Source organism: Agelaius tricolor, unplaced genomic scaffold (assembly GCF_023055355.1).
Source record: "Agelaius tricolor isolate 1412-34295 unplaced genomic scaffold, bAgeTri1.0.p SCAF_28, whole genome shotgun sequence".
Lineage (NCBI taxonomy): Eukaryota > Metazoa > Chordata > Aves > Passeriformes > Icteridae > Agelaius > Agelaius tricolor.
Genome location: NW_027269288.1, coordinates 3,448,088 through 3,471,915, shown reverse-complemented (window position 1 = coordinate 3,471,915; position 23,828 = coordinate 3,448,088). Strand labels below are relative to the sequence as shown.

The 23,828-nt window shown below is 50.3% G+C and overlaps 1 protein-coding gene across 5 annotated transcripts; it reads left to right on the top strand.

Annotated features, from left to right (window-relative positions):
- The first annotated feature begins 253 nt into the window (after positions 1-253).
- DDI2 (DNA damage inducible 1 homolog 2) lies at positions 254-22,517 on the top strand. 5 transcript variants are annotated; one of them, XM_071449323.1, is made up of 10 exons: positions 256-436; positions 4,825-4,954; positions 5,881-6,111; positions 7,949-8,075; positions 9,871-9,998; positions 10,527-10,655; positions 11,383-11,486; positions 11,872-12,061; positions 16,158-16,220; positions 16,305-16,442. In XM_071449323.1, exons 1-9 carry the CDS (start codon positions 299-301, stop codon positions 16,172-16,174), a joined length of 1,194 nt encoding a protein of 397 aa, XP_071305424.1. In that variant the 5' UTR covers positions 256-298; the 3' UTR covers positions 16,175-16,220; positions 16,305-16,442. The 5 variants fall into 5 exon arrangements, with proteins under 5 accessions (XP_071305422.1, XP_071305423.1, XP_071305425.1 ...); XM_071449321.1 differs by lacking the exons at positions 16,158-16,220; positions 16,305-16,442 and adding an exon at positions 14,197-16,124 and having other exon boundaries at positions 254-436; XM_071449322.1 differs by lacking the exons at positions 16,158-16,220; positions 16,305-16,442 and adding an exon at positions 14,207-16,124 and having other exon boundaries at positions 255-436.
- Positions 22,518-23,828: the final 1,311 nt, after the last annotated feature.

The following is a 23,828-nucleotide window of genomic DNA, read 5'->3' as shown; positions in this document are numbered from 1 at the left end:
ACCGCCAGTGAGTAGTGACACCCGGGGACACGGGGAGCCCAGAGGAGCCCTGGGTACACAGGGATCGGCGGTGCCCTGGGGACACAGAGGGGACACGGGGACCGGCGGTGACACCCGGGCCCCTCCGGCTCCGCCCCCGTGCCGGCGCGGGGAAGGGGCGGGGCCTCCAGCTCGGCGCTCTCTGATTGGCCGAACGGCTCCGATTGACGTGGGCGCCTGACCGGCGGGGCGGGCGCTTTGCGACGGCGGCGCTTGACGGCGGTGGCGGCGGCGGGTGCGGGTCCGGGCGGGGGCGGCCATGCTGCTCACCGTGTTCTGCCTGCGCCGCGACCGCTCCGAGATCACCTTCAACCTGCAGGTGGACGCCGACTTCGAGCTGCAGAACTTCCGCGCCCTTTGCGAGCTGGAGTCCGGCATCCCGGCGGCCGAGAGCCAGGTCAGGGCCTGCCCCCGCCCCGAGCGCCGCGGAGGGCCCGGCCGGTGCCCCCGGGCTGGGAGCGGCCGTGCCCCTTCTCCCTCAGGGTCGGGGTCTCCCGGGCTGGGAGCGGCCGGGTCCATCCGGGATCCGCCCCGGCCATCCGGAGTTTGGGGTTGTTTGGGGCGGTGGGTCCCTCCCGGTCCCTCCCGTCGCGGACCTTTGGGGTTTGGGGAGAATGAAACCTCGCTTTTCCCTCAAAATCCGCTCGGGAGAGGGCTCCGAACCCCCGGTGCCTGAGGGTGGCCCCTCCGCGAAAGGCTCGGTCCGCGCCCGCCGCGCAGCTGAAGGAGAGAAGATAATGTGGGTTTGTTTTGGTTTGTTTTATGTTGAGGTTTCGGAGGAATTTGATGCTTCAACGGGGCAGGAATTGGAGCGAGGGGAACAGGAGTCAGCCCGCGGGGGAGGTGGGGGCCCGTGGTATCCTCGAAGCCCGGGAAATGGGGCTGAAATGTTCGGGAAAGGGTTTATTTATCCCATCGAACCCCTGCCAGATCTGGGGCGGAAAGGGCGCATTGAGTCTTTTCCTCCCTTTTTTCCACACAGGTGTGGGGACCGAACAGGCACGTCCGTGTGGTTTTCCCAGCAAATATCCCCCTCCAGCCCGGATCCAGGGCTCTCTCGTGTGCCAGAACACGGGGGAGGCAGCGTGTGGGGGCGGCTCTGGGCCATCTGTCTGGGCTTTGCTCATGTTTTGGGTTCAGTCCCGCGTGTTTGGCCGTTCCTCCCCGTTTGTCCTGGGCAGGGCGGTGTCGGCTCCTTTCCTCGGCGCCGGCCGTGCCTGGCAGAGTTTGTGGAGTTTGGCGGTGGTGGCTTTTGCTTCCCGAGCCTTTTCCCAGTCTAAATTAACAAAGTGTTTTTCCAGCCAAGGCAGGATTAGTCAGCGCTGGAAGAGCTGGTGCAGGGGCAGCCCCGGGACTGTGGTGTCCCTCACCCAGCAGGTTCCCGATGTTTGGCTTTCCCTCTGCCGTGGGAGAGCCTTGTTTTCTGGAATGGGAGGTTGGTGGTGACAGGGAAACAGTCTCAGAGCAGGGGCAGGAAATCCAGGTAGGGTGAATTCTCTTTTAGGAAAAAAACTCTTGATTTTGGGCAGTTGTAAAAGGAGAACCCACCTCACACAAAGGTTCCCAGCAACCCTCCCGTGGCTGTCACAGGCACCAGTGAGTTCCCAGGTCTGGGGACAATCCCTGCACAGGGGACTCTGCTGTGGCTTCGACACCTCCAGGCATGAACTGGAGCATAAACTCCTCACTGTCACCTTTGTCCCTTGTGTCATGGTGACCTGCAGCTCCGGGTCTGGTTTAGGGTAGCGAGGGGTCACTTCTCTGTGTGTTTTTGGTCAGGAGCTCCCTTGTTTGAGTTTTTCCAGCCCAGCTGACCTGTGTGGGGTTTGGGTGCTGCCAGCCCCAGGCGAGGGGAGCAAGCGCTGCGCTTTTGTAGCCACCTCTGCTTCCTTCTGCTCATCCATCTGCCACCCGTGCATCATCCTGAGCCGCGTCGTGCCGTGCTTGCCAGGCTGTTATTTGTCACTCCTTTCTCTTCTCTTCCTGCCTGGTGTTTGTGAGGTGTTTTGAGGACCTACAGTGGGGAGAACACGTTGGACAACAGGAGAAAGGTGGTCAGGCCTTGGCAGGGGCTGCCCAGGGAGGTTTGGGGTTCCCATTCCTGGAGGTGTCCAAGGAAAGCCTGGACATGGCACTCAGTGCTCTGGGCTGGGGACAAGATGGGGATTGCATCTGATGATCTTGGAGAGCTTTTCCAGCCTCAGTGATTCTATGAGAAACTTAAAATATCCAAGTTATCAGAGAGGCAGCTCCTTGTGTGGAAGGATTTTGCATTGTTAAATCACAAATAGGCAGTTTTACATTTACCAAACTTGGCTGTTTTCTACCCTTTTTCTTCAGCCAAGGTGAATGTTGCAGTGAAGGTGCTGTGTTGGCACTAGAGAGGATGAATTTCATTGGAAGGGTCATGCAGGGTGGAGTAAACCACTGAGTATGTGGAGGAGGGTTAATCCCAGCCTTGTTCTCTGCTGGTTTGGGCAGTGAATTCTGGGTGCTGCAGTTTGGGGTTGGGCAGGGAGCTGTCAGGTGTCCAAGGGACACTGTGGGCACAGGTCTGAGATAACAGAGGGAGCTGCTGGTGGCTGTGGTGATAAGAGGAGCTGGGCAAGGCAAGTGGAAATAATCTGACTTTGCAGTCTCCTCCACACACCAAGGCTGTGGCTTTCTGGGAGAGGGGACAGGAGGCTCTCATCAGAGCCACACTCTTCATTCCTTCCCCTCATTTATTTTCTCTGCGTGCCCTCCATCTGTGCCATGCTCAGGAATATTTGATGGGCCCAGGAGTTGGCTTGATGGATGGCTGCAGGTGGTATCCAGCACTCCTGCCTGGGGTTCCCTGCTCCACAGGAAGGTTCTACCCTCTGGCACTGTGCACAATGAATCCATGGTGCCTGCATCCCTGTCTGAGTCACCTCCAGAAGAACCCGTGTCTGGTGCCTGCCAGCCAGCAGAGCTGCCACCAACCAGACAATCAAAAGGCAGCAAAATCCAATCAGTTTGTTTTAAGAGTGGGGCAGAATGGGTCAGCAGTGGATTAATCTGTGCTGCTAATGGACATGGCGAGTGCCAGGCGCTTAATTCATTGTCTGGGATGTAAGGCTGAACGCTCATAAATCCAATCCCAGCAAGATGACAGAGGTAAAGCCTCACTTAAACTGATTAACTCGTCCCTTGCAGAGTGTCTGCGCAGGGAATGTGCCATTTCAGATTTGGGTGTGCAGCTGGGATTTATGACATGCCGCCTGTGCTGTGGCGGTGCTGCCTCAGGCCGGTAACGTGAGAGGCTGTGCCGGGCTCTGCCAGCACCAGCTGACCTCGGTGGTGCCTCTGCGCTCTGGGGTGGAGGCCACTCACTTTCAAATCGCTGCCCATGGGCCCTGAGAGGGACCTGGGGTGTGAGGCAGCGCCGAGGCTGCACACTCTGGTGGAGGGGAGGAGGCAGGAAGCTCGTGCCTGCTTCCATCGTGTGCGTTTCCCTGAATCTCTGATTGCTGCCCCATGAGGTTCTGGTCATTTGTGTTCCTCCTGCCTTGTCTTGCCTTGCACTGCTGGTGCTGATGGGTCTCCACTGCTGAATGCTGCAGGGAGAGTGTGTGTAAGATGTTGGAGTTGCTGTAGTGTCAGCCAGACCTGAAGACAGGTAGTGATTGTGGTTTTGGATCTGCTCCCTGTGATAGCATCAGGCAGAGCTGCAGCCCATCCCTGCCAGGACTGCCAAAGCTGCTCCCACGTGGTTCAGCCAGCCCCAACCTGTGGCAAATGTGTTGTTGCTGAACTGGCCTTTTCCAGCCCCAAAGAGTTTGGCTAAACAAGGTGGTATTTGTGAAATTTGATCGTGTGCCTGAGGGGTTTAGGCCAAGTTCTCCATACTCTGGGCTGCTGCCAGGGCAGGAGGTGCTGGGCTGATCTTCCTGGTCTCACTGTGCTCCAGTGACAGCACAGAAACCTTCATGTTGCCAGATGCCATTTCTGGGAACTTCTCTTCCAGGCTTATGTTACATTTTGGGCTTTCCCACAGCTTAGGGCTTCTGTAGGTATTACAGGTCTGATGTTCATGGAAATGTTCCTTGGGGATTATTCACCTTTATCTCTGTGTTTTTATGTTTAGTCTATGGAGCCCTTGTTAAAGCAGGTTATCAAAGTAGAAATGGATGTGACTTTGTTTTTTGTAGTCACAAGAAGTTGATTCCTTGCATGGACTGATGGGAGCAGAGCTTTGAGTGCTCTGGGCCTGGAGAGTTGCATCACTGGAGTGAACTGGAAAGCACTGAGCTAATGAATAAGGTCCCTGTAAAACTGGTTATTCTGGGGAGCTGTGTTGTGGCAAGAGGCAGAATGATGGATGTTGGGCTGGATCTACCTGGATTGGTGCTGCTGGCATGTCTGCAGTTGTCCAGGGTCAGTGGGTGCTGACTTGGGGCAGGGAACGCTGCAGAAAATGCCTGTGGCTTGTGTAACCGTGGAGTTTGGAGTTTGGGAATGTGGACAGACAGTCCTGGTCAAGACTTGCTTCCCTCTAATGATCTTGGCCTCTGATCAGGGGAGACTGGCCCTTCTCCATGGTGCCACAGCTGGATTTTGGCAAGACCAAGCCCGTGTTGTCCAGGCAGGAGCGTGTTGAGGCCCTGCTGTGCCTGAGGCCTGTGAAGACATCACACCTTCCCTTCTGAAGCTTGAGATGGATCCGCAGGATTTATTGGAATGGTTTTTTTTCTTCTCCAATAACAAAATAACATCTTGGTTTTGTTTTAACTTCTCCTCTGCCTGGTGGCTCTCCTGGCACAGATCGTTTATGCCGAGCGGCCGCTGACCGACAACAACCGGTCCTTGGCCTCCTATGGCTTGAAGGACGGCGACGTGGTGATCCTGCGCCACAAGGAGACGGTGGAGCCGCGGCCTTCCCTGCGCTTCCCAGGTGAGACAGGCCCGTGCCAGCTCTGCCTGGGCCTCAGGGGTTCACCAGCACTGCCCAGCACCAGCTCTGGCAGTGTCCTTTAGCACAAAGTGCTGAGGGGGGGAGGCTGGCTGGGTAAATGACCCAGAGGGCTTCTGATTCAGTGTTTTATTCTGAGGAAGGCAACACTGTTCCTCTGGGGAAGTGTGGAGGCAGTGAGGAGGTGACTGGTTCAGAACAGGCTTGGTAAAGGTGTGTGAGTTTCCTACAACCACCAGTTCCCTTCCTGCTGGATTTGATGGCGCAGGTGTGCATGGCTCAGACCAGGAACAGCCTCTGATCCTGTCCTGTGGCACATTCCCTGAGAAGCCACATCTTGCCAAACCCAGTGGCTTAATCATGTGTGCATGCCAAAGGCTCCTCCAGGAATGCCTCAGTGAAGCCCTGTGCCTCTGTCCTGCCTTGCACAGCTGCTCCTAGCAAATCTCAGACATAAAATATCCCTAGGAAAGGTGCCACAGGCTGAGAAGGGCGTGGGAGCATTGCTGAGGTCCTCATCCTGCCTCAGCTGGAGGATGGGTACCTGCAATGCAGGTCTGCAGGACTGTTAATACTTTTTTTTCCCCCTGCTTTTTTTTAACCCAAGAGACTCTGAAGTGCCTCAGAGCCACTGGGTTTAGCCCTGTAGTCTCTCCATGAGGAATTCACGTTTGTTAAGCAGGGAATAACTAGTCAGCAAGTGCATTTCAGGGGATTAGAAATGGGGCAGACAGGTGAGACCAGTTACATAAATGAGCCAGTGTTGCTAACCCAGTAACCGGGGACATGACTGTGCTTCCATCACGAACTGCTGCTCTGCTGAAGCATTGAGGGCAGCTCTTCCTTCCCGTGCTTTTCCCAGCAGAACCGCAACCGTGAAGCACCCACACCTGTGCCCTTCCTTTCAGGTCTGCCCAGGATCGATTTCAGCAGCATCGCCGTTCCCGGGACATCCTCGCAGCAGCCGCCGCCCCCGGCGCAGCGGCCGCGCCCCTCGCCCCCGGACGCGCCCTCGTTCCCTCAGGGCCTGGACAACCCAGCCCTGCTGCGGGAGATGCTGCTGGCCAACCCCCACGAGCTGTCCCTGCTCAAGGAGCGCAACCCGCCCCTGGCCGAGGCCTTGCTGAGCGGGGACCTCGGTGAGCCGGGCTTGGGGCGGGGTCAGCTCCCGTCAGGGGCAGCCCCGGGGGTTTAACGAGCTGGGGTCTGCTGCATTCCTTGATGAAAGGTGCAGATAAAAGGTGCCAGTTGAGAGCGCTCGAGGCAGAGGCCCTCCATTTCTGGGTGTATTTCTCCTGCTTGCCATCTTTAATATCCTCTTTAATATCTCCTATTCAGAAATAAAAGAGGCACAGACAATTTGGATGTCTGTGAACACAAGTGACTCAGCTCCTGATTTTTACACTAAGATACTCCTTACTGCACATTTTCCAATAAAGGTGGTGTGTTTGCTGCATCCCAGCTGGGACTCAGCAGAGAGCAGCACACTCCAAACCCAGCTCTGTCCATAGTGACCTTGTGCTGTGGAAGTGAACTGCAGAAAGGGAGAGGGAAAAGAACAAGGAAATGGTGTAGGAACTTTCTCAATAGAAATAATCATAAATGTGTAGGTTTCTGTTAATCTTGGAAGTGTCTGTGTGTTTTGGGCACAGTTGAAACCTCATCCTTTGCTTCTTCTGTAGCTGATGTTGGTCCCTTGTTCTTCCTGTAGTGAAAGATTTGAACTCTGGTGCCCTTTAGGTGTGAAAATAGGGGAGTTTTGGGCTGCAGTAGATGAGCTCCTGAACCTCTGCAGGATGTTTAGTTGGGAAATAAGTCCTGTTGAGTGTGGAGAAATAAATGAAGAGAAGAAGCTTCTAGCAGGAGATTTTATCCACTCTCAGGGTTAAATCTGAGTGATTTTTCTCTGTTAGAGGAAACCAGAGAGGAACTTCCATGGACGTTGTCAGCCTGTTCTGTTTTTAACTCTGCCTTTAGTTCATATCCAGAGCTGAAGCTTTTTTTGCACTCTCAGGCTTTTTCATGCATCTTGCTGGGAGTTTTTCCCATCACCTTGAGCAGGGGTGCTGCTCTTGGCACAGGAAACCAGAGGTTAAACCCAAGACACCCAGAACTGGCTCCTCTGCTGCTCTGCCTGGTCTGTGGACATCAGGCTTTGACCCAGTTGTGCATTTTCAGTCCCAAATTGCCGCATTGGGCTGTCAGGAGGAAGTGGTTTGGGCTGGTTTTCCCTTGCTGTGCTGCACTGCTGCTGCTGGCAGTGTTTGGGCACAGATCCAGCTCAGCTCCAGCTTGGATTCCCAAATATCTGCAGAGATCCGTGCCCTGTGGCTGTGCTGGATGAAGGCACCTGCTGTACAAAAGCCTGATTTCAAAAATCCAGCAGTCAAATATACCCAAGGCCTCCCTGAGCACATAACAGCCTTTGAGCCAGAGCAGCTTCCAGGGCTGCCAAGGCCTTTTGGGGACGTACATGATCCCATTCAAGTAGTAAAACATGGCCAGAGGCCATCTGGAAAGTGGAAATCTAAAAACTGTGATCTTAAAATGTGCATTTAGACCTGGCTAGCACCTCCTTATTCCAGTGGTAGGCATTCAGCTCTAGGGATTATAATCTCTGGTTTTGCCATGTTCCTTGGGTTTGAAAGGAGTTTTGTCATTAGCTTTTTGTGTATTTTTTAAAATTTTTTCCCCTATATAAGTGTATGTGCCAGGAAATTGAGTTTGATTGTGCAGTGTTTGGGTAGGAGCATGAGGAGAGCGAGCTCTGTCCAGTTGCTTTTCATCTCGGCAGGTTCCCAAGTTTGCCACCGATCCTCTGAGGTCCTTCCACGCTGCCCTCAGAGGAAGCTTTTCTCTATGTGCTGCTGAGTCTATTCCTCAGCTGGCATCAAAAGAAGCGTTTGCTGTGCCAGAATTTGATTTGCAAGAGTAATTTCCAGTAAAAAGCATTTCTTTCTCTCCCTGTTCCCGCAGAGAAATTCACCAGGGTGTTGCTGGAGCAACAGCAGGACCGAGCCCGGCGCGAGCAGGAGAGGATCCGGCTCTATTCCGCCGACCCCTTTGATCTCGAGGCACAGGCCAAGATAGAAGAAGACATAAGGTAACAAACCAAAGGGGCTTGTAGGCATTGGGGTCCTCTCTGGGGAGAAAAAACTGCTCTGTGCTTCCATCCATGGTGGTTTTTTTCCTCAGAGAAGGCAGAATTTAAGCACGTTCCTTGTACCAAGGAGTTTGTTTGCAGTGCTCTGGGCCACCCTTGCAGGTGGGAAGGTTGGGATTTGGGAACATGGAGGTGCACCCCATCCTTGAGATGTGTCCCACTGAGATCACAGAGTGTTGTTCCCTGTGAGGGTGGGGAGGCCCTGGCAGAGGCTGCCCAGAGAAGCTGTGGCTGCCCCATCCCTGGAAGTGTTCAGGGTTGGGCAGGGCTTGGAGCAACCTGGGATAGTGGAAGGTGTCCCTGCCCATGGCAGGGGGTGGCACTGGGTGGGCTTTAAGGTTTTTCCCAGCCCAAACCATTCTGGGACTGTGTGACACGAGGTGACAGCACTGTTATCTGTGCTCTGTGTGTGTGATGTCTTGGAGCTGCCTGAGCTGCTTCACTGGAGCACTTGTGGAGAGCACATCTCCTCTTGAGGCCGCTGCCTGGGGCGTGTTTTGAAGCCAAGAGCTGGGCTGGTGCTGTCTCCCAGCTGAGCTCTGCACAGCAACAGGGCATTGTTCCTCCCAGCTGCCCTCGAGATTTGGTTTTGCATCCTGCTAATTGTTCCATGTCTGGCTAATTCACTGATGAGAGGCTCTGCAGAAATGCATCCTGCTCATCAGCTCGCTCCCTCTTGCTGCCTTCCAGATGTAATTGTGTTGGGCTGAGGCTTGATTTCTTCAGCTGAGTGGTAAATCCTGGAGTCAGTTCATGGCTGGTGGTTTTCCCCTGATAACAAAGAGTCTGTCTGCTACAGACCCATTGTTCGTCAGAACCAGAATTCACTGGTGGTAGGAGTGCTCTCACATTGCCACTGACAAGGTGTTGGTGCCAGATAAACACCCAGAAATGCAGAAAATAGATATTTGTAGGTAGTGAAACATTGCTCAGAGGCACAGGAACGCTTCCCTTCTTCCTTAGATGAGGGACAGATAAAGGGGATGTGCCCAAGGTTCTGCAGCTGTTTGGGCTGAGCCATCCCCAAATGTCACACCCCACTCAGTGAAAAATGAAATGGCATCAGAATTGAAGCCTTTTCTCCTTTTTTTGGGGAGATAAAGCAGTTTTGGATGCAGTCACTACAGATGCCCATCACTTCCAAGATTATCCTGGGGCTGTGAGGGATTTCTTGAAGAGCATTTTTTTTTGTTGGCTTGAATTTGCACCAAGGGCTGGTGCTCATGGTGGTGTTCTTTCTGCTATTTTGCTCACCTCCCTCCTTTCCTAGCCTGGAAAAAGAAAGATACCAGGGAAACCTGAGGATTTTAATGTTCAGCTGCTGTGTGGGATTCCAGTGATGTAGCTATTGGCAACACCTCCATGTACCCTCGGCATGACTAATGAATCCACAGGTTTTTTCTCTGAGTTCTCCAGGTTAACATGGACATCATGGTCCTGTTGGCAACACAAGGCAGTCAGGAGCTGAGGTGTGAGTTAGGCAGGGGTTGGAAGGGGCAGTGGCTGCTGGGGAGTGACTCACTGTCTCTGCACTCAGCTGAGATCATTCCTAGCAATCTTCAGCTCCCAGCTCTGTGCTTCACTAAGGAAGAAGCCTTTGCTGTGGTTTAAATGTGTGTTTGTAAGGTGAGCAGCAGTAGGTGGGATTTCCAGGTCTGTCTGTGAATCAGAGGGATGTTACAAGGTCTGGCTGACAGAAATTTTGGTCTTTCTCTCTCTTCTCCACAAAATTCAGGCAACAAAATATTGAAGAGAACATGACAATAGCGATGGAAGAGGCACCCGAGAGCTTTGGGCAGGTGGTGATGCTCTACATCAACTGCAAAGTCAATGGACACCCCGTGAAAGCCTTTGTGGACTCAGGTGCTTTCTCCACACTCTCCATCACTGAGGGCAACAGTCAACATTCCAGTAGTTTCCCCAAAATATCCTTCAATAAAGCAATGCGTGACAAGATTTTGGAGCATTTTACTGAACCCTGAGCACAGCCTGGTTGTTGAGCAGATTGTTGGGATAAGGAATGTGGGAGCACCCTGGATTATGGCTCCTGGGAGAGTTTCTGGGGCTTCCATGCCTGGAAGGTCTCTGCCATGTGCGTGTGTCTTACCTGATTTTACAGACTGGGAGATTGCACACGCCTTTAACGTGGTAGCTCCCATCCACATCCTGCAAGGAGAAGTTCTTGGGGTTGTTCCATCCCTACAGTAATGGTCAGTGCTGACCCACGTGTGGGCAGCCAGGTCAGCACAGTGGGATTCATGGAAGCCTTTATGCCCTGGGGCAGGTGGGTTGGTTTCCCAGCCTCTGAGTGCCAGATCTTAAACTCTTCCAGGAGAAAATAAAAGTTAGTGCTGAGCCATCAGGATTTAACACGAGTTCTGTTGCTGGTAGGTGCCCAGATGACCATCATGAGCCAAGCCTGTGCTGAAAGGTGCAACATCATGAGGCTGGTGGATCGGCGGTGGGCTGGCATTGCTAAGGGTGTTGGCACACAGAAAATCATTGGCAGAGTGCACTTAGGTAAGTACTGGCATTTTTGGGGCAGCTTTAGCAGGGGTTTGACTGCATTTCCTGCAATCTTGGCACTGAGGATTGGTGCTGTAATTGCTAGGAGCTCCTGCAGAGTAAAATCAAAGTGCATCTGAAATGTGTTTGTTTGTCTTGGGCACAGAACTCTGTCTCATTTAATGCTGTAACACCTGGGGGTGAGGGAGTCCCAGCTCCTGCACACACAGAGGACACAGGACACGTTCTCTGGGGGCAAAACCCGAGTGAATGTGAAACACCACGACCTTCCCTGTTTCAGGTGGCACTGCTGGGCAGCGTGAGCTACTCAGGAGGGGTTCCCATACAGTACAGTGTTTGCTGTTCCTTTGGAAAGAAAAGCCTCTGTGCTCTTGTGCAGCTATTCTGGATGGAGGTCACTGCCCTTATTACCAAAAAATCGATTCTGTTTCCTGTTGCTGCTACTTAGACTTGTGCTCTAATAAACTGTTTGCAGCCCTCAAGCTTGGAGGGTCAGAGAAGCAGTACAGGAGGTTCTCAGGCACATCAGCTTTTAAAATAATTACTCTGGGACCATGGCAGGCCTGGCAGTCCTGGGGCTTGCACAGGGCCAGACTTTCTGTGGCCAAAATGGTGCAAAGAGTGCTGGTTTCAGATTCTCCCAGACCTTTCCCTTCCCAGGTGGAAGAGCAGAAATCAGATTGTTGTGCTGTAGTGGGAACTTCTCTGCCTTGTGTTTCAGCTCAGGTGCAGATCGAAGGGGATTTCCTGGCGTGCTCCTTCTCAATCCTTGAAGAGCAGCCCATGGACATGCTCCTAGGACTGGATATGCTTAAGAGGCATCAGGTATCAGAACCTCTTTTGAAACAGTTACCTGGCTCTTGCAGGTTTAGTGAGAAGTGCAATATAAATGCCTGGCCTGTGAATTCATAGGATTTTCCTGGGGAGAGTTGATGGTGGATTATCTTCCAGGCTGGAAGCACATCCATCATGGACAGCTCTAGGGCATCTGGCTGCTGCCTGGAGCTTTTTCTCTGATCAAAGATGCTCCGAGCTTTCCACCAGAATGATTTATTACAAATTGAGTCAGATGGGGCCCTTTGGTTAGAGCTGATACCGCTGGCCCACCCTTAGCTGTCCGTTGGAGACAGATTGCCTGACCTCGTGTCTCCCTTTATCCCAGGAGCCACCTGGCTCTCTGCAGGCCTGACGTGCGGATGCTCTCTTGCAGTGCTCCATTGATCTCAAGAAGAACGTGCTGGTGATCGGCACCACGGGCTCGCAGACCTCCTTCCTGCCCGAGGGGGAGCTGCCCGAGTGCGCGCGGCTGGCGTACGGCGCGGGCCGCGATGACGTGCGGCCCGAGGACATCGCCGACCAGGAGCTCGCAGAGGCAATACAGAAATCCGTAGAGGAAGCAGGTACCAGCAGGAGCTCACTTGGAACAGGAATCTGTGCATTTTTTTCTGCTGCATGTCAGGATGTCTGTGAGCGGTTCCCCTTCCGGCTCCTGGGAGCAGCAGCAGCAGCCAGTAAAGGGTGGAGAGAAGGGGCTTTATTCCTGCTTGTGGCCTCTGAGTGCACTTCTCTCTTCCTTTCTGGGCTGCAAAACCTGCATGGAGGCATTCAGGGCTGTTAGCTGTTGATTTGGCGCTCTCCCTGCAGCTTCCCACCTGCTCTGGTTTCCTGGCCTTCAAGCTGTGGAGGTTAATGGTTGTCTGTGGCTGGGATCACATTGTTGTTCCCGGCAGGGCCGTGGCTCAGCTGTGCTGCTGCTGCTGCAGCCTCGTGTGAGCACAGCTTTGGGGAGGCTCCCAAAACCCTGCTCTTATTGGCTGCACCACGTAAAAATAGAGCAGCTGTAGCAGTGACAAAAGTTCATGACAATTTTTAGAATTCACACTATTTCAGCGTTTTTCCCTGGAATGATGCTGGTGCCCTTGGAGGGGGAATTGCCTCCTTGCAGTTGCTCAGAAGTTCAAAAGCTGAATTCACATCCTCAGCCTTAAATATGACCTGCAAAGAAAACTTTCACCCTCCTGCAGTTTTGTTCCCAGCGTCCATAGAATCCAAATGCTGCACAGATGGCCACATGGAGTTTTGGTGGCTGCAAAATTGAGCAAAGTGATTTTATTTTCAGCCAAATAGCTGAAAGCTGAACTATGAGCCAAAATCAGTCTGAAACTCAAATTTTCTGTTCATTTCCTCCCTTAGTTCAGCTTTTAGCTGAAGGGAAAATTCATTATTTTCTCCCTGTGTTCCAGAGAAGCTGTGAATACCTCAGGGTATTCCTTAAGCCTTTTCCAAAACTTTTAAAGATAACATTTTATATCCAAGAGTTCTCTAGAGACCTTGGAGTTTTACTGCTCATTTTTCCTCTGAAAGAACACAGTAAATTCTGCTTCCTACACACATGTAGAACTCTTTGCTGGGTCAGATTTAAGCTGATCAAGTTGATCTCAACATTTTGCTTGCTAATATTTTAAGACTCTGGTGTGCCCATATTTAAAATGTAAATGAGAAAAAAAGATTTAACCATATATTATTATATGTATATTTATCTATCTATTAGATACTAAAATTTATATATATTTTTATATATATATATGTATCTATATATATATATATCTAGTTGAAATGCACTGAAATTTTTCTTTAACACCTCCCAGTTACTGTTTCACAACCCAAAGAGTAACAGTTGGTTATAAATAACGAAGTTGATAACATTAAGGGGAGCACGGGACTGCACTTATTGCTCCCTTTGGCCCATTTTCTTCCATCCTAAGAATATAAGTTTTCCAGAAATGTAAAAAACCTCAGAAGGAAGGTCTGGCTTTAATGAATCAGTATGAAATAGTTTAAATGTGTGACTTTTCTAGCCAAATTTGAATGTTTGTTAACTGAAGTTGCAGCCAGCAGAGAGAAACACAAGCATGGGTTTGACCTTGTGATGGGGTTTTGATGTTGCTAAAGGTCAGGCTCAGGATCCTGGGCTCTTGTCTGTTCCCACAGCCTGGGAGGTGTAAATATCAGTTCTTTCCTGTGAAAACCTGGAGCCTGGTTAGCTTTCAGAATATATTTCCACTTTGAATGAGGCTTTGCAGATATTATGGTTGGTTAAATTTAGTTCTCAGTTAAAAGAGAACTAAATAACAAGCAAACCTCAGCCCAAACTATGAGTCTTTACAATAAAAGTATTTCAGACAAGTTTTTAAACAGAAAAGTGCCTGAAATTACTTAAATCCAAGCTGCTTATGTAGCACATATGGTTCTAAGGACCATGAGGCTTTGTTCAGGCTAGTCAGCACTCGGACACTTTCTGTTGATGCTGAGCCCTAGAGGAATGTAGAAGATTTATGGGAATAGGAAATCAATTTTGTGTGTTCACTTAGTGCCCATCGAACACCGAGGCACAGAACTAAAGTGGCTCTTGTTCAGATTGACTGTGACAGTCCTGACAGTTCTAGACACAGTTCTAGCCTCTGGCCCATAGGCTTCTGTTGGCTGTATCCTAAAATGTCAGCACATTCCTTTTTTCTCTCTTCCAAAACTTGAGTTGCTGCTAGGCGGTACCAAGAAAACCAAGAAAGGAAAAAACAGAAAACGGAAGAAGGACAGAAAGAGAATGTGATGCAGCTCCAAAGAAGCTCAGCTCCCCACAACACGTGTGTTCTTTTATAACTGGAGCAATTTTTGCTGCCTTCCAGGAGATGGTACAACACAAATGGCTGCCTACACCTGGAGGCTATTAAAGTGCTTGTTTTGAATGCACCTGGATTATCCTTGAGCTTTATTTAATCCCCTGAAGTCCACTTTAGGGAGCCTCATGATTTCTGTCAGCTGCTTTGCTGATGGTTCAGCATTTATGGAAGGCAGCTGAGGTGGTGGTGGGGTTCACTGAGATCCAGGACCTTATTTACCTCTGAGGGCTTGATGCTCTTTTGTGCCAGTTTCCCACCACTGGGGAACTCAGTGATCATGGAGGATTTACAAACCTGGCAGCAAAACTGGAGCTGTTTTGCTGAGGAGGAAGTGTAGCCAGGCAGCTCATCCCACACACACCTTTTCATCCAGGCAGCCTCAGTCCAAGTCAGTGCCACCACAAACAGCTCAGGCTGTTCCTGGTACAGAGAGGAATTAATCCCTGATGGTGCACTTTGTGGGGAAGAGTTTGTTCCTGGTTTTACCTGGATCAATATCCCTGGTGGAGCTGGGACAGCTCCTGTGCCTCCCCCAGGGGAAGGATGACACTGAGGAGAGCTTGGTGGAAAACCAGCTCCTGCTGCTACCTCAATGCAAATCCCTGATGTGTCTGATCATACCCTAATTAGTGATCCAGCAGGTCAAAAGACAGTTCTGCTTCCTCCCTGAAGGGTTGGTTTGGGAGCAGAGACACGAATGTAATCATTCCACATAGAAACAGAAAGGATCCCTCTGGTTTTCATCCATATCCTCTGTCACAAAGCTCTTTGCCACCCTTAGGAAAGATGAGCAGCAGGGTGGTGTCCCAGCAGGTACTGCACTGGTTTTAGTTACCAGAGAATAAAAGGAACAGAGAACAAAAGGTGAGGACAGGCAGGTTTCTGTTGTGTTGTGGAATTTAAAGGGAATTGTGGCTGGAGGTTTGGAGGGAATTGCTAGGCACGGCAAGCTGTGCCCCAGTACTCCTGTAAAAAGAGACTTCAGGAAAACCAGTGGTGTGTGTTTAAAACCATTGGGTTTGGGAAGGGAAAGGGCAGCAAATCACAGAGCACAGAGCCTGGGTGTGTGATCCTGGCTGTGGGGTCAGGACAGGCATTCCTACAAAGGTCCTGTGAGTGATTTAACGAGTGCTGGATGCTGATACATCAGCGAGATCAGACTGTCAGCAAGATAAGGTCACTTAATCTCCCCTGATAACTACAGCCAGTGTTCAGTGCTTCTGATAGAGATCTGCAATTCATCTGCTCCCTGTGAGGACAAGGAAGCATCAAGCTGGACTTGGCTTTTGGGTTTTCTCCTTTGCTTTGCTCTTCCCAGCCTTGGGCAGCAGTTCTTTTGGGGGATTTCCTTCCCCCTACAATCTGTACGCTTCCCTTTAGCAGCCAGCTGGTGTTTGGACACCTTCTTTGGGGTCTGCTGGCACTGCTGGGAGCACAACCCAAGAACTGTGTTGCCATCTCAGTTCCCTTATCTCTGCAATGTGTCTCCTGAGTATCTCCAGCCAAAGGCAGAACAAACAAGACCGGCACAAGACACATTGTTACATTGTGTAGAGTTTACCAAGTGTCTAGTGTGACCCACAGACTGCTCTGTGGCATAGCCAGTACAGACCAGCCTTTAAACTGTGCTCTGGCAGAGTTATTCTTGCCTTGATGTGCCAAATTTGCCAGGCAGAATCTTTCTGGGAGGCAGGAGCTCCTGCAGCCTCTGTGTGCTGGACAGTCAGGAGGGGAGCTGTGCAGGACTGTAACCATGCATGGTGTGTGCTCTGAATGCTAACACGAGTTTGGTGTGTTTGTTTCCTAATCCAAACAGAACGTCGGAAGCCTTGATGCATGTAGTGTGTGTTTACTGCAGCTGGAGTGGGCCACAGACCAGGTATTTAGAGCTACCCGTTCCAGTTTGTGCTGCCACGGTGCTTCTGCTGTGTCCTGACTGCTCCTTTCCTTCTGTCTCCCATAGAGAATAGTGACAAAGAAACTACCTCACTGGAAATGCCCTCATTACCAGCTTCTGATGGGTTTCAAAATCCAGTCCAGTCTTCAGGACTAAATTCCAAGATCTCTAATCCCACAAATCAGTTACTTGATCGTTCTGTCTCTGCCCCTGCTTCAATTTGCTCATCTGAATCCAGCCTTGCAGAGCCCATTGATCCTAGAGCCATCAAGACTTCTGACTCTTCACCTGATCACCAGATAACCCCAGAAAAAGAACATGCTCTGGTATTACAGCATCATTCCAATAGCTCTTCCTTGGCAAATAATGACCCCTCTCTGCACACCGGAGATGGAACCTGCTCCAATCCAGCTTGCCTTTCACAGAAGACACTCAAAGAAACATTTAGTGCTGACATTTTAAAGGAATGTAATAAAGAACAAGATCAGGAACATCCTCTGGAAGTGACAAAAGTCCATTTGGATGACACTGCTGCCAAGCACAGGCAGGATAAAGATGTCTCTCTGTCTTCAAAGCAGGAGCAAAAACATGAGCTTCCCACAGACCATCGGATGTGCAAAGAGCCAGAAAAGGAACATCTTGAGGAGCAAACTGAGACAACTGACCCAGAACCTCCTTGCTGTGTTGGTGGGGTTGAGAAACCTGCTGTGGCAGAAGCCAAACAGCCAGAAAATCCTCCCATGGAAATGAGAGATGAACTGGAGAGAGCAGGTCTTTCCTGTGTGAAAGGGAGTATCCAGCTGTCAGCCTCCTTTAGCCACGTGCACATGGAAGCCATCATGGAAATAGATGCAGGGGAGCAGGCTGCAGCTGAAGCCCAGAGCTCAGCAGGGCAGCAGAAGCAGCAGACTGAGAACAGACATATTTCCAACCTGAACTCGGAGGCCCTCTCCATGGAGGTGGAGTTGCTCAAGTCTCCATCCTCCTTGAGTGATCCACTTTCCACCAGTGATGTCCTGCAGTCTCAAAGCACTGGTGAAATTCCTGCAGAGTATCACGAGTCGGCTAATTTGGCAGCAGACAGCTCTTCCCCCTCCAGCACCCAACAGCTGGACATGGATGCAGGAAAACCTTCAGAAGAGCAATGTTTCCCTCTGGCATCAGCCTTGAAAGAGCTTCACAAACTCTTGGTTATCAGTCGGAAAGGAGAATGCAAGATCCTTGCCTCAGAAGAAGTTTCCCAGCTGGAAACAGGTCAGAGAGAGCCAGCAGTGCATCAGAAGGGACTTCCTGAAGGTGAGCAGAAAGGCTTGGATCCAGCCAGCCAGGAACAGAGCTGTTCCTTCCCTGAGATGAGGTCTGAGGGTGGAGAAGCAGAGGGGAGCCAGCCTTGTGGTTCTGGCAGAGAGCACATCAGCACCGGGCCTGTCAGTGCTGGGCAGCCTGTGCTCGGGGCAGGTGCTTTAGAGAGGCAGAAGGGTTCAGGTGAGAGCGATGTGGGCGTGCTGGGTTCTGCAGCCACCCCTGGCCAGCAGCAGAGCCCAGAGCAGAGGGAGGTTTTGGCAGGAGGTTCTCAGAGTGCACCTAGTCCAACTTTGGAGCAGAGCACACCTGTTTCCTCCACACCTGCTTCGGGTGAAGGAGCACCACAGGATACTCAGCGCCTGTTCACAGGAGCACCTGGGAGAAGTGGCAGTGCTGCTCCTGCAGGTCCATGGCCCCTGGGTGGGAGTGAGGAACCACTGCTGAGCCCCCCAGCTGCCTATACCAGACTGACTGAAGCAGGGGCTTCTTCACCCCCTGCTTTCCCCGTGGCTGATGTCGACCGGATCCTTGGTGCTGGTTTTACCCCACAGGAAGCTCTCCAGGCCTTGGAACAAGCGGGTGGAAACGCAGATCTTGCTCTTCTCATTTTGCTAGCCAAGAGCATCGTTGTTCCCACGTAACTGTGGAAGAGGGAGCTGACTGGGGGATCTTTTCTTCTACAGGAGTGTCTCAATTACACACCACAATGGACGAGCAGAATGTTGAGCCAGATTTTTTAAACTATTTGCAGCCAAAGTAACACATCTCTTCTGTTTCACTTGTTAGATTTGGGCTTTGAAAGGAAAGAAAACATCCTTGCATTGTGTGGCCAGGATAGCTTTTAATCATGCATACTGGATTAAAACTCCTAGTTTTATTTAAATGTACGATTTTAGAATAACCTCCAATGCTATGAATAAAAAGCAGCAGCCACTGTGCTCACTGCCCTGTCCAGCACAAAGCAATTTGTGATGGGAATTGGCCATACATGCACAGGAGGGAGGTGCACACTGAGTCCAGTGTGGACTCTGGATGTGCTGCAGCTCCTTGGAACCCAACATCCAGCTGTTGAAATTATTCTGGCAGCTACTAAAGGTGTGTAGATGCTCCTGGATGTGTAAGGCTTTTGCCAGAGGAGTGAGGGGTTTTTTGGGAGCGTGGGTTTTTGTGTGTGCATGGGGAAGGCTGATGCTTATTTTTGCCAAACCCTTTTATGCTTTGATTTAGAGTTGGACTCAATGATTCTTGTGTGTCCCTTCCAACTCAGAATATTCTGTGATGCTCTTGGGCCAGTGTGTTCCAGTTTACAACATGGGGATAGAAGAAGGGAAGGGATAGAATTTGGTGCTACCAAAACTTACAAGATACATTTTAACTTATTTGGAGATATGCTGGTATTAACTATAGGGATGGGGGGGTGGGGGGTGAGGGAAAAAGAGTATTTACATTTTTTTCTAGCCTTGCCCACATCATGTTTTTCCTCATGCAAAAAAGAACAAGCTCAACCAGTTTAAGGCTAAACCTTAATGATGAATTTGTTTAACAAACCAACTGTGTGTTATGGCTCTAAATCTGCCTGTGCCAGGGGAGGAATGAACTTCATCTCAGTGGCTCCACACAGGGCTGTGAGTGGAAGAAGGAAGAATCTGCTTTGCTGTGCTTTGTCTGGATGGCTGGGGTTGGTTTGCCTCGTGGCTGTGAATGCCATGGCTGGGGGTGCTCATCTGACTCTGACAGCTCCTCAAGAGCGAGGGCTCCCCAGCAGGGTCACAGAACAAATGCACTGATGTGGCTTCTGCGTCACAACCATCGTGGCCTTCTGGGATATCTCTGGTGAGTCACCTGAGCAGTGAGGCCTCACCGAGGCTGTGCTGTAGGAAGCCCTTTCCAGATGCTTTTTTGAGGGGGAAGAACTCCTTTGTGATGCTCTGCAAAGCCCCAAAACTCTGTCAGGGCTGGGGAAGGGAAAGGAAGGCGTGGCTGAAACAAAATTTTAAGTAGGAGCTTTGATTCAGTCCCACTTGCAAATCTCAGAAGTGGCTTTGGGTTTGGTGTTTGTCTTGAACTTGACACGTTGAGCTGAACCTGGAGCAACGGCTCAGCAGCACCAAACACATTTTTGTTCATGGCTTCCATGTGGTCTCGTGGTTGTCTCAGGCCTGTGTCCTGGTGTTTGTGTTCCCTGTTGCTTGAGCAGGTCTCCTATGTGTGTGCTGGGCTGTTTTTATGCAGGTGGCATTTAAAAACAACACCGATTTGGTTTCATTTGTCACCTCCCAGGAGTTTGTGCTGTCATTGAGTGCTGGTGTCAGATTTGCCTCAGACACTTGGGCAGCCAGGAGATCCTTTGGAGTAATAAAGGGCTTTAAGGCTTTCTGCTGTCAAATGGAGCTTCTCCATGAGCTGGGACGGTACCATCCGGACCTGGAGCTCCCAGACAGGTTTGGCTGACATCCCTCCATTCCACCATGAGGGAAGCAGTGCTTGGCTGTCTGGAGCAGCATCCAGTGATTCACTTGAGGCTCTGCTCAAAATGAATTACTGGGGCCAGACTGCAGCTTTCTCATCTTCACTGGGCAGGTGGTAGAGTTACCCCTGCTGAAGGTTTGGTTTAATATTCTCCTTCCAATGAGCACCTCAGATCAGCAGAAGCCCCTCTGTGAAGGGCAAGCTTGGGCTGGTACAGGAGTACAGTGTCAGCAGGTCTCCTTAGAAGCCTTAGGAAATAGGATCTCTCAGACCCATTCCTGTCTGCATCTGGTTCACCATCAGAAGCAGCAGCAGTGAGGCTCCCAGATCCAGAGCAACCTCAGAAGGCTGAATCTGCTCCTGATTCACACTGCAGGGCTCGGTGAGGTGGCCCTGGGAGCAAAGTAACACAGGAGCCAGGGCCAGGTTGGCTCTCTTGGTGGGGGAGAGCTGAACCTGCACCCTTTGCCTGTGTGTGGATGTACTGCCAGCTGCTTGGAGCAGCAGATGTTGGCTACTCAGTGTTTGCCACTCAGTGTTAGCCCCTTGTATCACTCTCTCTGTTTCAGAAGCTGTTGCTCAGCTGGCCCAAGTGGTGCTGCTCTGCACCCAGCTGGTGACAGGCTCTGCTCTCATGGCCATGCTGACTTAGGCTGCACATAGAGAATTTATTCTATAAAAGCTTTAGAGCATCAGCCAATCTGCTTCAGTGCTCAATTTTATTCCTTGTCAAATATAAGTTTTGAATCCTGCCCTTCTGCCAAAGCTGTATGGAAGCATTTATCCATAGTGCTAGAATTCCATGGGTAACTCTTCCCAGACTGCTAGAAACAAACCCTGACCCCCAACTGATAAATATTTCTAAAACTCTTTTATCAAGTAGGTCCAAGCCTGGTGATTTAAATCTCTTCATTTCCAAGCATTGCTTTGAGTGAATGGCTATGTGCTGCTAAATTAGTGAATAATTTTTTTAGGAGCAAGATCTAGTATAAAATTGGGGCAGTGGTGAGTACTTCAGGTTAAAATAAAATGTAACAGAATGTGTGCTTAGCCAACACTGTCTGAAAGTTGTCTTTGTTTCAACGTGTGTCCTCTCTGCTGCATGTACACGCACATCCTCTGTTCAGCCTCCAGCATCCCTTCACTGCTCCCTGTGCTGGCCTGGCCCTCAGAGTGGGAGTGTTTATAGGAGAGGAGGGATGGCAGAGTGCTGTGGCTGATTGGCTACAGCGGGGGATAGAGGTGCCACCAACAGCTCTTCAGGTTTCCAAGGAGCCAGGTATTCCAGCCTAAAATCAGACACTTTGTTCTTTTCTCTTCCCCCTCCTCATTAACCACTGCTGCAGTGTCCTAAAGTCACATCACTTAACAAAGGGATTTCACCATGGCAGTCCAGCTCTAGAGAATAAAGCAGTGCTCTGAAGCTGCTTTGTAAAGCTGCCAGCACCTGTGGGGACCCATGTGGGTCTGTAGAGCTCCTTTCTGAGTGTGCCCTGGAACCACTCCTGGTCTCTGAGATTTACTTTTTTTTCCTTAAAAATACTGAAGGAATTCACTTGGCCTCTTGGTGACTGTGTGTTTGTGTACACGAGGCCACAGGTGAACACAGGGGTGATGTTTAGTGGAATCCCAACATCTGGAAGTTTCTGGGCATGGGTAATTCTGACAAGAGGAGGGAATATTCCTGATGACTGTCCCTGGCATGTTTACCTGCTGCAGGACAGAGCTGAGCTGCGCTGTTACCAGGACAATCTGCCTCCTTGCTGTGTATGTTTAACTTTCTATGTAGACACTTGGTCTCCAGGACTGTTAACCTTGTATGTCCTCCATGTTCCCCTCTTCTGTGTCTCCCTCCTGCTGTCTCCTCTTCTCAAAAGTAGCAATATTTAAGTGTACTTGCTGAATGCTCAACTTCAGATCAGTTTTCTGTAAAACTATGCCATTGATGAACAAAAAGGAGGAGCAGGTCCTAGAGGTTTCTTCACCAGACTTGGACTTCCTGCCAAACAGCTCCCCAGAACTCTAACAGGAATTCAAAGAGGAGAAATCCAGAGGTGTTTCTGCCTGCCTCTCTCGGAAGTCAGCTTGGGAAACGAGGTCAGTTTCATGTCCATCATTCCCCTCTGAGCGCTCGAGATTTCTTCCTGCACTGTGTAGACGAGGCTGAGTCCGTGATCCGAAGCGCAGCGGTTTGGGTCACGCTTTGACTGATGCTTCAGAGTTTTACAGACTCACGTAGGGAACTTGAGGGAATCAATACTCAGGAATCCTAAAGCTGGTTGTGTTTTGTGTCATTGACTCTTGTGGGCTGAACACGCTGCAGCCTCGCAGGCGGCTGAAGAGAGGAGTGGGTGTGTCATCAATGGGATGTGGTTCTGCCCAAAGTAATACACACTTGATTCTTTTTTGATTTTTTTTTTTAATATTGGGGGACTGTTTATCAACAAATTATGTGTAAAAAAAATTTGATATTTAAAAAAAAAATGAATAAACACTTTATCATAATGTTGCTTGGTTGGTCTGTCTGTATTTTTGAGGTTGGCAGCTCTGCACTCAAATCCTTCAGTGCTTTTTTTCCCAAAGCCAGTGGATTTTCTGTAACATAAATGCTGCCATTTTGAACAGAGTGAGTAGAAATCTGTAGGTAAAATTATTAAGATTGGGAGGGCCTGAGAACAGACTTGAGAAATTCCTGTATTCCCTTTCTTTGGGGATGGGTTGTTGGGTCCTTCATGGAGGACTTGGAAAAGCATCAGAGTAAACATAAAACTTGGCCATGGCACTGTCTGCTGGAAAAGTGAATGGGACACTCCTTGTCTCCTACCTGAATACCTCACTTCCAGCCCAGTTAGCAGATGGAGATTTATTTTTCTGGTGCTGGAAGCTAATTTCTTGGCTCATTAAAAATATTGGCATTTAAAACCCTGGAAAGCTCATTAGAGTTTTAGTTAGAAATAGCTTTTTTGCGGTCCCATTCTCTTAGTGTCACATAGTAGAACAGGTTTTAGTAGGGAGGCACAGAGGATATTCCTCCTCTGAAACTTGGGGCAGAGTCACTAACCCTAAGTTAGTGACAATGCCCCACAGTTCCTTTTCCAGACCTTTAAAAACTTCCACTTTTCCTTGTAACAGTACTGAGGTTTTGGCCATTTTAAATGCCTGCAAACCAGAGCTGTGGGTGCTGGTGCCAGGTGAGAGACACAAACACAATGGGTTATGATTCAGTGACCGTGACAAACTGGGCAGTGGTTTCCTCCTCACGTGTTCAGAGCTCTGCACGTGATGCTGGTGTCACTGTTAGAGCTAAGTGAGGTCATTATCATGCAAACAACATTTTGAATTCGGCTCTCAGGGTGGGAAAAGGGAAGGTTTGATGTGTGGGCTACTACAGCCTCATCATACATTGGCCCAAGGGTTGCTGCGATTTAAGGAGATAATGGATTGAATGCTCTGGTTCAAAACGACTTTGAGGACTCAGGCCCTGTCTGTTCTGCTTGATGAAGGCGGTTTTATTTTGGTAATGTGTAAAAATTGTGATTAATGGCACAGTTGTGTTCATGCTTAGGATTGTCCCAGTCTGAATTGGCCTGATGTCCTGAAGCTTAACAAGGTTAGGTTGTGGCTGCCCCTGGATCCCTGGAAGTGTCCAAGGCCAGGCTGGATGGGGCTTGGAGCAGCCTGGGACAGTGGAAAAGGTCCCTGCCCATGGCAGGAGTGGAATGGGATGAGCTTTAAGGTCCCTCCACCCAAACCATTCTGGGATTCCATGAATGGGGGCATTGATTGGCACCCTGAAATCTGCAGCCTTTATACAGC

Excerpts from the sequence above, each read along its gene's own strand:
- DDI2 (XM_071449320.1), top strand. The coding sequence starts at position 16,337 with ATGCCCTCATTACCAGCTTCTGATGGGTTTCAAAATCCAGTCCAGTCT.